The following is an 11,046-nucleotide window of genomic DNA, read 5'->3' as shown; positions in this document are numbered from 1 at the left end:
ATACGTCGCTTTGGGTCAACTTGATGTCATCTGTTATCAAGTAGGGGAGATTCGGAACCGTCAAGCCGTGGGAGTTCTCCTTCTTCTCCTCAGAGAACCACGAGGATTGATTCTTTATGTCATGATTCACTAGTTTCCAATCCTGACCAGCCATGTCTAGGAGGAGACGAGGGAGATGTCCCAATGCTCTGATGTTCCAGTACCCAAGAGTGATCGCCATTTGCGTGATAAAACTGTTTCATTCCCTCCAAGATCATGTTTTTCCCCCACACGACATTAATCTTGTGGCCGTGCGCAGCAATCGCTCTCGCTTTTGCTCTTTGGTTTCCACCTCTCGGATAGCTCGAAGAAAGGACGCCAACACAGACCGCCTCACCTCATTGTTAGACTCGCCAGCCCACTCTGTCAGTCTCATTTTGCCTCGATGAACGCAGAACCCGTGTTGGTCTCCTGGCAGAGCCAATCTATCATGCAGCATTTTCAGCCCACAAATCACTCCCAGCTGTAAAGCGTCTGGAAACGGAAGTACGAGATGCTGCACCTGCTCTCCGACAAGTTGCAATGTGAGGCAGCACCACGCTGGAGGGTTGAGGTAGCCTATGGTGCCTGGCTCGTACTGCACGTCAGGATCCAGCCCGCGGTTCCACTGGCACAGGGGTGATGAGCGGCCCCACATTACGTCCTCGATCGGTGGGAACGGTTTGAAGAAGTCTTCTGGGAGGATGTCCTTCTCGGAACGAGGTAGCGTTTCGCTGATCCACAGATGCTTGCCCTTAAACCGCACCAGGGCGTCCTTGGTGTAATGCATCTTGTGGTCGGTCAGACATACGCGGAACCCTTGGTGGTGGACGTTTATCTTACCCTCATGTTCCACGTCGTGACCTCTGGTTCGTAGTCTTCTCCTCTCCAACGTCACGAGTGTGCCGCGTATTTGGATCGTGTCCGGTTTCCCCACAAGCTCTGCAGTCTCGCCCTCTTTGACAACAACTATCTGCGGAAGTGACATCTCCTCCTCTTCAAGTGGAATCAGTGGTTCCACATCCGCGTGAAACTCCACGCGCCGGAGCAGATCCCCCACGAACTCCTCGGCGGTCATGTCATCGGCTCCTTCAATACGATAGAGGTCGCACACCTCCTGGAAGAGCGCTCTTCGCTTGGCGCTGCTCTCGTTCTCAGGAACCTTAAGCATGTCTGCAGTTTCCTGAGCCTCTCTAATCAGCTGCTGGGCCCTTCCCGCGTCACGTGCATGCACGTCAGTGAAGGACAGGGACGCCAAGGCCATATCCAGCTGTGACTGCGCTACCCTCAGCTCTTCCATAAGCTGCACCTTCTCCTCTCCAATTGAAAGGCAGTGAAGAGCCATAGAGTCGAACATCCGCTGGCGAGCGCGAGACTTCTGGGCGTCTTCAGTCACCCGGGAGAACGCAGACTTCAGGTTGTGCCTCATGCCTGTCTTCTCAGCTGATAGTAGAGCCAGCTCATCCTGTTGGCGTTCCACGGTCGCGGCCTTCAGAGCGTTATCCTCAGTAAGCACTTCAACGAGCGAGTAGAACTCGCGTGCCTGCGCCTCCAGGGCCGCGAGCTGCTCTTGAAGCTTCGCAGACTCCTCGGTGGCGGTAGCTGCCTCAACAGACACTCGAGTGAATTCTTCCAGCGGAACGAACGCGGGAAGGTCGCCTCGAGATTCCATCTGCTCAATTTGCGCTCTGAGCTGCGCGATCTCCCGCATGAGCTCAAGCTCGCGGTCTGCATCAAAGAGAGATGTCCGCTCTCTTCTCCTCGGCCCTTTGACCATTGGCGCACCCCCACCCCATTGTTTCAGCAAATTGATCTGTGTTCGTGGGGATGGAGGTAAAGATGTCGGTGTTGGTGAGGATGGCACGAGATCCTTGTGTATCTTCCGAAATGCCTGTAAAAACTCAGATAAAAGATGTCTACTCTAAGTGTCTCGTACCCGCCTTCGGCTAAAATCACCAGTCATGTGCTGTGATGTGGTTATTGTGTGCACACACAAAAATGACGGATGATGCGTTTCTTCGAACACCTCAGTCAATCATTCCTCCGCAACAGCTCAAAAAGCAAGAACAGCTGCAGGAATGTGCGAAGAACCCGTACATTTCTCTGCTGAAGGCAGCAGTGTTGGGCTCTTTGCCAGGCCAACCATTGGGAACACCCCAAGAGGTTCATATCAGGTCGCCGATTCACAGACTACTGATATACTGCGGTGTCAGAGAGCCCTATCACCAAGCGTGCTGGTCTTGCTGCTACAGCGAGAACCAGCCGAAGCACACAACCCCTGGCTACCTGAGCACAGCGTTTTATGAATTGGACTGCTTCTTGAAGCGCAGCACTGTCAGCCGGCAGCGGATTCCGGGCCTTGTGCGTACTCTGACCAATGTTCCGCTGCAGGATGACTTCTACTTGAACCTGCTGTCTTGGTCTATCCGAGGGCACATAGCATTGGCCAAGAACTCTTCCGTAATCATCCTTGACAGTCAGGGGGACCAAACACTCGAGCTGTCGGAATGCAGTCCGAGTCAAATCGCAGCCACATTTCCTGAAATCACATCTGTAAACTGGTCTCCACAGGGCACGTTGCTTGCCGTGGGCCTTAAGACTGGTGCCCTGCAGATCTGGGACGTAGAGGTGAGCAAGATCCTACGGACCCTGTCACCCCAGGGATCACAACGCATAGGGTCTCTGGCGTGGCAACAGAACTGCAACAGTGAGGCAGGTGGAGGCTTCTCTGTGCTGAGCTGCGGAAGCCGAGATAAGTCCATCACTAACCACGACATCCGCAACCACGACAGCCAAATCAGCCGGTGGGAAGCGCACAGACAAGAGGTATGCGGAGTTCGTTGGTCCGGCTCTTATGCCAGCACCATGCTTCAGGGCGGATGCTCGGGAGCCAACGATGTATCAAACATGCTGGCGTCTGGTGGCAACGACAACAAGATCTTCATTTGGCAACTCGGGTATGATACGCCCCTTCGGAAGTGGGATGAGCACACTGCGGCGGTGAAGGCACTCTCGTGGTCCCCACATCAGGCAGGGTTACTTGCCAGCGGAGGAGGTACCAACGACCGACATCTTCGATTTTTTGACGTGCTCTCTGGCACCTGCCTTGGCCACATTGACACCGAGAGTCAGGTGTGCAACCTGGAGTGGTCACTGCATGACACACAGCTCGTGTCCAGTCACGGATATACCCAACACCACCTAGTGCGGTGGGATTACCCCACGAAGTCAAAGCTCTCCACTCTTCGTGGGCATACATCGCGCGTTTTATACATGGCCCAGTCACCCGCGGGGAACAATGTCGTCACTGGGGCGGGAGATGAGACAGTTCGAATTTGGAGGGTGTTCAATAGCGAGTGACTGCGAGACTCATAATCGAATTCCACATTTTGGAAGTCGACGATGAGTGTGAGGCATGGTCGGAAGTACGACGCAGAACCGAGTGTACGTTGGGAACTTGAGCTTCAAGGTCAGCTGGCAAGAGCTGAAGGATCACATGCGTACTGCCGGAGAGGTTGTGTTCGCCGAGGTTCCACAGGATCAGGCTGCGCGGTCTAAGGGTTATGGTATTGTCGAGTACAAGACTGCTGAGGAGGCGCGCGTTGCCATTGAGACTCTCCACGATACTGAGATTTTCGAAAGGAAAATCTTCGTTCGGGAGGACAGAGAGAGCGGGCGTCGCGAGCAGCGCGGCGAGTATCGTGAGTACCAGCCCCGTGAACCTCGTGAACCTCGTGAGCCGCGTGAACCCCGCGAATACCGCGGCGACCGCGGTGACCGCGGTGACCGTGGCGACCGCGAGTACCAGCCCAGAGAATACGGTCAAGGGCGAGGTGACCGTGACGGAGGTTATGGACGGAATGAGCGAGCTGAGCGCGGCGAGCGCGGCGACCGTGGCGACCGTGGTGACCGCGGTGAGAGGCCTACTTTCCGCTACTCTGAGCCTGATCCTTGTCGCGTCTTCGTCGGCAACCTGCCCTGGAGGACGACGTGGCAAGACCTTAAGGACACCTTCAGAACTGCTGGATTCATCCAGAGGTCTGACGTGTTCAGAGGCCCTGATGGCCGATCTAAGGGTATCGGCATTGTGGTGTTTTCCACTCAAGATGAGGCGAACGCTGCAGTACAGGAGTACGATGGCTATGAGTTGCAAGGTCGTCAAATCACATGCAAGATTGATGAAGGCTCGTCTAACTACCGGAGCCGGAACTAGATCTTAGATCCTAATATTCGTTGAAGTGCTTGTGGTACCTGCTGTGAACACGATTCTTGCCTTACCTTTGGCGGACGATCCGTCTCTTCTCGCAGACAAGTGCAAGGCTGCACGCTATAAATACCAGCACAGTGACGGTGTTGAATGCGAAAAGCGTTGAGGGGTCATTGTCGATCATTGAAATACAGGCTTTATGCACCGAAAGAAAGCTGTGGGATCTCGAGCTGCTGGATCTATGTCTGCTGCAGGCAGCCAGTTCTCAGGAGGATCGAGCCAACTCTCAAGCATTTTTGACTCCTTTGCCGGAGGCGCGGTCGCGCCTGTAGCAGCTGTGAGCGGGGATTTGGATGTGGCCTTGAAACTGATGACCAAGCGTAGTCGCTCCACCCGAGTGAACGCCTTGAAGGACTGTGAACGACTCCTGTTGGTAACGACTTCGGCGGAACTGCTATGTGCTTTGCCTCTGTTCTCCTTCAACTTCTGTCGTTTGGCAGTTGTGGATGTAGAACGAGAGGTGCGATCGTTGCTATTTCACGTGTTGGCAGTGTTCTGCGAACGTGTTCCTCGAGAGGTGGCGTCTCACTTGGAGGCGCTTCTTCCACTGTGGCTTGCGTCACTTTGCGATCCCTCCTGTCAGTCGGATGCGAAGGAGACCTTCGACAAGCTTTTTCCTGGCAAGGATGCGAAGCTTGGGCAGAGCATTGCGATCCACAGGGCGTCGCTGCTAGAATTTTGGAAGACGGCGCTCACTCACACTGACCAAACGTTGGTTGAACACTACCTCGGCTCATCGCAAGTCTCAGCAGAAGAGAGGGCGAGCATGTATGAAAACGTAAGCGTTGTTGGAAAATGTCAACCAGTTCGCGAGCTGCACTCTACTTTCTATTCCACTCGCTGTGGACAGATACCCGGACCACCCCACCAAGCAAGCGTTCCTCTTGCAGCTACAAGCCCTCCTCTTGGACTCCTCCGGAGTATTGGCGGCCCTCTCTGCCGCCTCTCCAAAAATTCGACTCGCTGCTGCGAAGGTCCTGCTAGCGCTTCTCCCCTCTGTAGAAGGCGACGTGCCGCAGGAGATTCCTCGTGCTCTGGCTACGCTCCTGACGGACCCCCACTCCGAGATGAAACCAGTGGCCCTGAAGCTCTTCGCACAATTCTTCCTGAGGAGGCCCGCTGCTTGGGAAGCTGTCGGCGCCAAGGGTGTTAAGGTTGCCCGCCGCGTACTCGGGATGGTGGAGTCGGGAGATCCGAGGTTACTTGAGAGTCTGCTATCCTTCGTCGCTTGCATTCCACAGGAACCCCGGTTCGTTCCGCTTCTTACATCCGACGTCCTTGCCTCATTGAACTCGGTAATTGTCGGTGGCCCATCCACCACCTCTCTTCGAACCTGGGTGGAGGTGGCGCTGTTTCTGCTGACTAAACGGGCGGATATGCTGTTCGCGGAGATGCCAGCGCTGCTTGCCGGGGTCTGGGCACCCGTGAGCGTGGTGGAGAACGATGCATCGGTGGAATGCCTCGTCTGGTTGGTGGTGGAGATTCATAAACGCGGCGTGGAATACGCTCTACTCTCGATTTGGCCGGAGCTATCTCCTCTAGCATTGTCAGTCCGTCGTCGTGTTCTGGAGAGGGTGCAAGTAACGGCAAGGAATGAGGGGTGCACTGACCTGGCTGACGAGGCAGCTGATCGTGTAGCCCACCTCCTCGTTGTTGAGGAGGCCAGGATGACCGACTTCACCGAAGACCTGTTGAGCCGTCCCTTAACCAGCGCCACAGTGGCTAGCTTCGTGGACAGGCTGCACTTCTTATACCGCGAAACCGTCGGCTTCGAACGACAATCCCAGATTGTACGGAGTATGGAGGCTGCCGACTTGAGGGAGGAGTCGCAATCCAAGCTGGTCCGTGCCCTTCTGCAGGCTGTTTCTCCGCGACTCGCCCTAAGACACTCGTCTTCATTGCTGGAACTGGCAATGCTGGCTACTGTGCACCCAGTGGAGGCGGTGTCGCCCTTTCTAGAAATGGTCTCTGCCCAGCAATCTTTGCCGGTGAAGGGTTTTCTAAAGGTTGCTCTTGAGCTGGGAGTGGAGGCTGTGTCCGCGCTCCTCAGCACTGTGGAGAGCATTCAGTTCCCCGCAGTGTCCTCCCGCAACGCTCTCTACGTCGCCTTCTGTGGGTCTCTGTTGAGAGACATTGCGTTGACTCCGAAGGAGCTGCTGCAATACCTCGTACCCTTGATTATGGACGGCCCGTTGGAGCTCCCTGAAGCTGACGTATTGTCTACGGTGACTTCCGCTGTACATCGAATGGTGGGGTCCACAATGTTGGAAAAGGTACTCTCTAGGCTGACCTTGAGTGACCCAGACCGGCTGTGGATCCAACAACTGCTGACTAGCCTACTTCTACAGGGGAACCGGAACCAAGTAAAGCCCATGGGCAGGGTTTTGAAGGCCTCGACTGACTCATGTACTCTCTGGGCCGGATGTTGCCCTCTTGGACTCGAGGGCGCCTCAGTGGAGACCCTCTGCTTGTGGGCGGCTATAGGAGCTGTCGGCGTCCTCCATTCAGATCTGCCCAATACTGATGATGTTGGCCGCGCGTTCAGCGTAGTGTTGGCGCTGCACTCGCACCTCAGTGCTAGGCAGCAGCTGCTTGGATCATCTCCGTTTCTGTGCGTTGTGGAGGCGATGGCTGAGCACTACCTCCTGTGTCGGAGCTTCAAGGTGGATTTCACGGGGCTGACATCCGAGCAGTGGGAGTGGATGACTTCGCTCTTTGGTAGTGCATGCCTGGCGTCAGCCTTGGCGATACATGGTGTGTGCGTCCCCGAGGCCGCCAAAACCAACTCCTACTTGCTTCTGGAGCACCAGCTGAGATCCGGTGAGGGTGAGGTTGTGCTGGATGACTGCTGGTCCCTCAAGGTCGTCGACTTGTCACGTGTCAGTTCCGACGAACTTGAGTCCATTCCCCTGGCTGAAGAGCTGCTATCTATTGCGGAGGCGACAGGCAACCTTGACGCGTTGGTTGCCCTGAACTGGGGTTTTAAGACCATGCTCGACGCCGGTACTCTGGCTTTCCCCCTGGGCGTGCGATGGATGAAAGCCGTATTCTCAAGGCTCGAGCCTACCATCGGAGTTTGCGAGGTGTGCGTAACCAGCTTGAACGCTCTAACTATGGTTGCAACCGGCCAAATCAACCTGACACCTGACGACATTTTCACGTTACTACAACTTTTGGACTTCACGGTTGACGTCCCGCTACTCACCGCCGCCATTGCTGAGTGCATACGCCGCCAAAACGTTTGGTCTACCGAAGGCCCTGTGGTAAACAGTAGGTGCCCTGCACGGTTCTCTGGGCTACTGCTCGATTTTGAACAGGCAGGTCGAGAGGATGACAGTCTACCTCGGCCTGTTGCTGAGGAGACGGGCATCGCCGACTCGGAGCTGGCCCCTCTGATGTTGGGCGCATTTCTCAGTGAGGAGGTGCTGCACTCATTGGTTGAGACCACTGATAGCCTTTCAACCGCCGTTGTGGCTGGTGAAATATCAAAGGGACCCGAAATGCTACGACTACTGCTCGTGTGGCTAGCCCTGCTCCACCAAGTGGGTGCCCCTGAATGCGCTGGCGCACGTGCGGTTCTGGACTTCGTCCCATCCGAACAGGACCCAGGGGTTTTGGCTGATCTCAAAACCAAAACTCATGAGCTGACCACGGCCCTTGGCATCGGCAATGTCACACGTCTATCCGCTGGAACATGCATTCAGCGCGTGATGCAGCTGGCATTCGTCGCCTCCCAGTGGCAACCAGAAGAAGGTGTCGTCGACACCTGGGCTTTGGATCTTGTCCCTCGTTCGTCCGCGCAACCTTCAGAAAGAGTCCGTGTTCGACAGTTGCTTCTTGCTCCTTTCATTGAAATCTCACGGATGCTTTCGACTGACAAGCGCCCAAAGAAGTGGTCGTCCGAGCCAGCAGAGGACGCGCTCACATTCTTCTACGCGGAGGGTACCGCGTTTAGACACCATTTCGGGTTCGCTGATTTGTCGTTGGTCAGCCCAACAGCTGCGGAATTACTTTTCGTACTGTGCCAGTCCTTTCCTCGGGCAATAAGAAGACTTCACGCCGCTGCAAACATGACGGCGTCCAGGGTGCTGGAGGCCGCCTTCCGAAGCAATCTGGGTCCGCGTCTCATACGCGCTGAAGTCAACGAGGCGCGTGCCGCTTGCGACAGTCCGAATACGGACTTGGGTGCACTTTCCGTTCGGTTCGACCAGCACGGGCGCCAGCTTTGCGTAACCGTTCTCGACGATTTCAGAGGATTCTCGTGTGACGTGAAGGTGTCTTTTTCACAGCTTTATCCTCTGATACCGCCTGCTGTCGACACCACCACAATCAAGGGAATGGAGGCGAAAATGACTCGGTGGAGGCTCCGCCTTCTGGCATCGTTGGCGGGAAAGGGAGCAACATCTACTGTTTTCTCGGCCATCTCCTACTTCATCCTGAATGTTCGGTCAGCGGTTGCTGGCATCGAAGACTGCCCCATATGCTACTGCTGTCTACACCCGCAGTTTAAAACTCTGCCACGCTTCGCTTGCAAAACATGCAAGTACAAGTTCCATTCAGAGTGCCTATACAAATGGATGAGGACCTCCAATAACAGCACGTGTCCGCTGTGCAGATCCCCAACGTAATGGACCAAGACCTTCATGAACTGTAGTTGTTGCGATGGGCCCTGATCACTCCGCGTTGGAAGTTAATGCACCGTTGAATACGGTAACCATGGTCATCTTGTGACCGACCACAGTCTCGCAGTTGGCGCAAAGCGCACAATCTTGGGTCGACTGGGCTGGGTCCATTCCACCTTTCAACCGTTTGTTACTAGTGTGCCTGATGTACTTGACGTTGACAGGCTTTTCGGTAGACAGGGTGCTGGGGTCGTGGGAGTAGGACAACACTGTGAAGCAACCCGGACACGTGACCGGCCCTCCAATCTCGTTGGCTCGCGCTCTTCGCGCTATCCACCGCTCGTTGATCTCGTCCTCTTCCTGGTCCAGCTGGTCCAACGCCTCAAGCTGCTGCTCCACCTCGGGTAAGGCCTGACGGAGGGAAGCCTGAACACTGTGGGGGACCAACTTCACGTCCTCTTGAAAGGGAGTCCAATCGTCCATTTTTGCATGGCGTTAAATCCTGTGCTATGCCCCTCAACAGTCAATGGGAAGTCTGTGCTTAGTCCCCTCCCGATGAGAGACGAGTACTTCGTCATGTTTCGTGAGGGGATGGCGCTTGAGGTCAAGAACGACGACGACACCTTCAAAGGGAAAGGGCATGTTCACCTGACATCACACCGGCTGGTGTTCGTCCGTGAAGGTGACACTACGAAACACAAGAAGTTCTCATCCATGGAGATCCCGCATTTCCTCACGCATGGTGATGACCTCAATGGCTCCCCCCCTGAGTTCCACCAGCCTGTCTTCGGTGCTAACTACCTGAGCAGCAAATTCTCCAAACTGGACTCGGCTAAGTACCCAGTATTGGGGTCTTACTCGGTAGGTGGGCCCATCTGTTGGGGTCTAACATCTTCCAGCTAACATTTAAAAATGGCAAGTGCGAATCCTTCGTTCGCGCATACCATCAAATCTGGAGGGCAGCTCAGAAATCTGCGATACGAACGGGATTTACGTCGCCTATCATCCAACAGATGCAGGCTGGCGGACACACAGCAGCTGTGGACCCATCTGATCCCAGTGTTGTTTACATCGCGCAACCCCAAGTTGAAGCCCGCAGCACAGTCACGTACACGTAGCAAATTGCGAAACTAAAAATCGCGCGTGGCTTTCTTCAACGCTAGAATCCAGTGCTTCGTCTTCTTGGTGAAGTTGGAGCGGCTTAGCGCGCCCAGTTCATTGCTGGCAGCCATAGAATCGCCACGTTCCATCGCTTTGCAGAACTCTCTGAGGTGCGGTATTGATTCGCGTTTCATGCCTTCACGACATTGCATCTTCAACTCGTTAACGTGATTTGGAATATCCTCGTACTGTGTGCAAGCCTCCCCAGCAGCTCACCTTCTTGCTCGTGAGGTCCAGCCCTTGGAGAACCGACTCGAGCACGCGTTCCAGCAGTGCCATGTCCTCCTCTGATAGCGGAGCATCAGGCGATCTTGTTTCTTGATGCAATGAGTTCCCGTCGCGCGTGGACGCTACGTTGACTAACCCCAGAACACTCACTGGCCGTAGAGACCGCCTGCTGGATTCCCGTGGGGATTGGCCAGGGGGTAGGCATCCCCACCGCAGGCATCGCGCCAGCGTATGGGGCGGTCGACGAGGAGTAGCCACCGCCATTGGCGAGCCGGGGTGGCGAGGGATACTCTGGCTGTGGAGGCGCAGGCGGCGCCTGGAATCCTGGTTGAGAATATGACTTGGGAGTGGGAGCAGGGAACCCAGGTCGCGGGCACGGTGGGGGAGCTGAGAGCATGGGAGGCGTCGGTGGCATGGGCTTGGCTGGCTGGAACTGCTGCTGCGCAGGGGTTGCCGAGCCGAACTGCTGCTGTGCAGGGGTTGCCGAGCCGAACTGCTGCTGTGCAGGGGTTGCCGAGCCGAACTGCGGCGGAGGAGGAGGAAATTGCGGCTGTGTCGGCGAGAAGACTGCCGCGTTAGGAGCGAATTGGTTCTGGGGAACTGGGGGGGTAAATAGATTAGGCTGAGGTGGTGGTGGGGGAAATGACTTCGGCGCTGACTGTCCATACGGAGCCGCAGGGAACTGCGGAGCCTGACCAAACGGTCCAACTTGGAAGGGAACGGCTCCTACCTGCCCCTGGGGCGCAGACG

The 11,046-nt window shown here is 55.7% G+C and overlaps 7 protein-coding genes across 11 annotated transcripts; 4 read left to right on the top strand and 3 right to left on the bottom strand.

Moving 5' to 3' along the window:
• Positions 1–253: 253 nt before the first annotated feature.
• On the bottom strand, positions 254–1,729 carry KVP18_002156 (uncharacterized protein; the record flags this gene model as incomplete). Of its 2 annotated transcripts, none has more annotated exons than XM_067952838.1 (1): positions 254–1,729. In XM_067952838.1, one exon carries the CDS (start codon positions 1,727–1,729, stop codon positions 254–256), a length of 1,476 nt encoding a protein of 491 aa, XP_067808762.1. The 2 variants fall into 2 exon arrangements, with proteins under 2 accessions (XP_067808762.1, XP_067808761.1); XM_067952837.1 differs by having other exon boundaries at positions 254–1,690.
• Positions 1,730–2,016: 287 nt separating this feature from the next.
• On the top strand, positions 2,017–3,378 carry KVP18_002151 (uncharacterized protein; the record flags this gene model as incomplete). Its single annotated transcript, XM_067952829.1, has 1 exon — positions 2,017–3,378. One exon carries the CDS (start codon positions 2,017–2,019, stop codon positions 3,376–3,378), a length of 1,362 nt encoding a protein of 453 aa, XP_067808753.1.
• Positions 3,379–3,420: 42 nt separating this feature from the next.
• On the top strand, positions 3,421–4,231 carry KVP18_002152 (uncharacterized protein; the record flags this gene model as incomplete). Of its 2 annotated transcripts, XM_067952830.1 has the most annotated exons (2): positions 3,421–3,426; positions 3,455–4,231. In XM_067952830.1, 2 exons carry the CDS (start codon positions 3,421–3,423, stop codon positions 4,229–4,231), a joined length of 783 nt encoding a protein of 260 aa, XP_067808754.1. The 2 variants fall into 2 exon arrangements, with proteins under 2 accessions (XP_067808754.1, XP_067808755.1); XM_067952831.1 differs by lacking the exon at positions 3,421–3,426 and having other exon boundaries at positions 3,434–4,231.
• A 193-nt stretch (positions 4,232–4,424) lies between these two features.
• Positions 4,425–8,913, top strand: KVP18_002153 (uncharacterized protein; the record flags this gene model as incomplete). The annotated part of the gene is made up of 2 exons (XM_067952832.1): positions 4,425–5,063; positions 5,092–8,913. The coding sequence occupies 2 exons, from the start codon at positions 4,425–4,427 to the stop codon at positions 8,911–8,913; spliced, it is 4,461 nt and encodes a 1,486-aa protein (XP_067808756.1).
• A 45-nt stretch (positions 8,914–8,958) lies between these two features.
• KVP18_002160 (uncharacterized protein) lies at positions 8,959–9,390 on the bottom strand (the record flags this gene model as incomplete). Its single annotated transcript, XM_067952844.1, has 1 exon — positions 8,959–9,390. The coding sequence occupies one exon, from the start codon at positions 9,388–9,390 to the stop codon at positions 8,959–8,961; it is 432 nt and encodes a 143-aa protein (XP_067808768.1).
• A 6-nt stretch (positions 9,391–9,396) lies between these two features.
• Positions 9,397–10,025, top strand: KVP18_002154 (uncharacterized protein; the record flags this gene model as incomplete). 2 transcript variants are annotated; one of them, XM_067952834.1, is made up of 2 exons in its annotated part: positions 9,397–9,768; positions 9,807–10,025. In XM_067952834.1, 2 exons carry the CDS (start codon positions 9,397–9,399, stop codon positions 10,023–10,025), a joined length of 591 nt encoding a protein of 196 aa, XP_067808758.1. The 2 variants fall into 2 exon arrangements, with proteins under 2 accessions (XP_067808758.1, XP_067808757.1); XM_067952833.1 differs by having other exon boundaries at positions 9,463–9,768.
• Positions 10,026–10,037: 12 nt separating this feature from the next.
• On the bottom strand, positions 10,038–10,516 carry KVP18_002155 (uncharacterized protein; the record flags this gene model as incomplete). 2 transcript variants are annotated; one of them, XM_067952836.1, is made up of 3 exons in its annotated part: positions 10,038–10,256; positions 10,285–10,418; positions 10,447–10,516. In XM_067952836.1, the coding sequence occupies 3 exons, from the start codon at positions 10,514–10,516 to the stop codon at positions 10,038–10,040; spliced, it is 423 nt and encodes a 140-aa protein (XP_067808760.1). The 2 variants fall into 2 exon arrangements, with proteins under 2 accessions (XP_067808760.1, XP_067808759.1); XM_067952835.1 differs by lacking the exons at positions 10,285–10,418; positions 10,447–10,516 and having other exon boundaries at positions 10,038–10,220.
• Positions 10,517–11,046: the final 530 nt, after the last annotated feature.

This window comes from the organism of the source record quoted next (genome assembly GCF_019968955.1).
Source record: "MAG: Porospora cf. gigantea A chromosome Unknown PgA_NODE_414_length_18965_cov_347.14, whole genome shotgun sequence".
Lineage (NCBI taxonomy): Eukaryota > Apicomplexa > Conoidasida > Eugregarinorida > Porosporidae > Porospora > Porospora cf. gigantea A.
The sequence above is the reverse complement of the archived record's forward strand: the minus strand, read 5'-3'. Positions and strand labels throughout refer to the sequence as shown.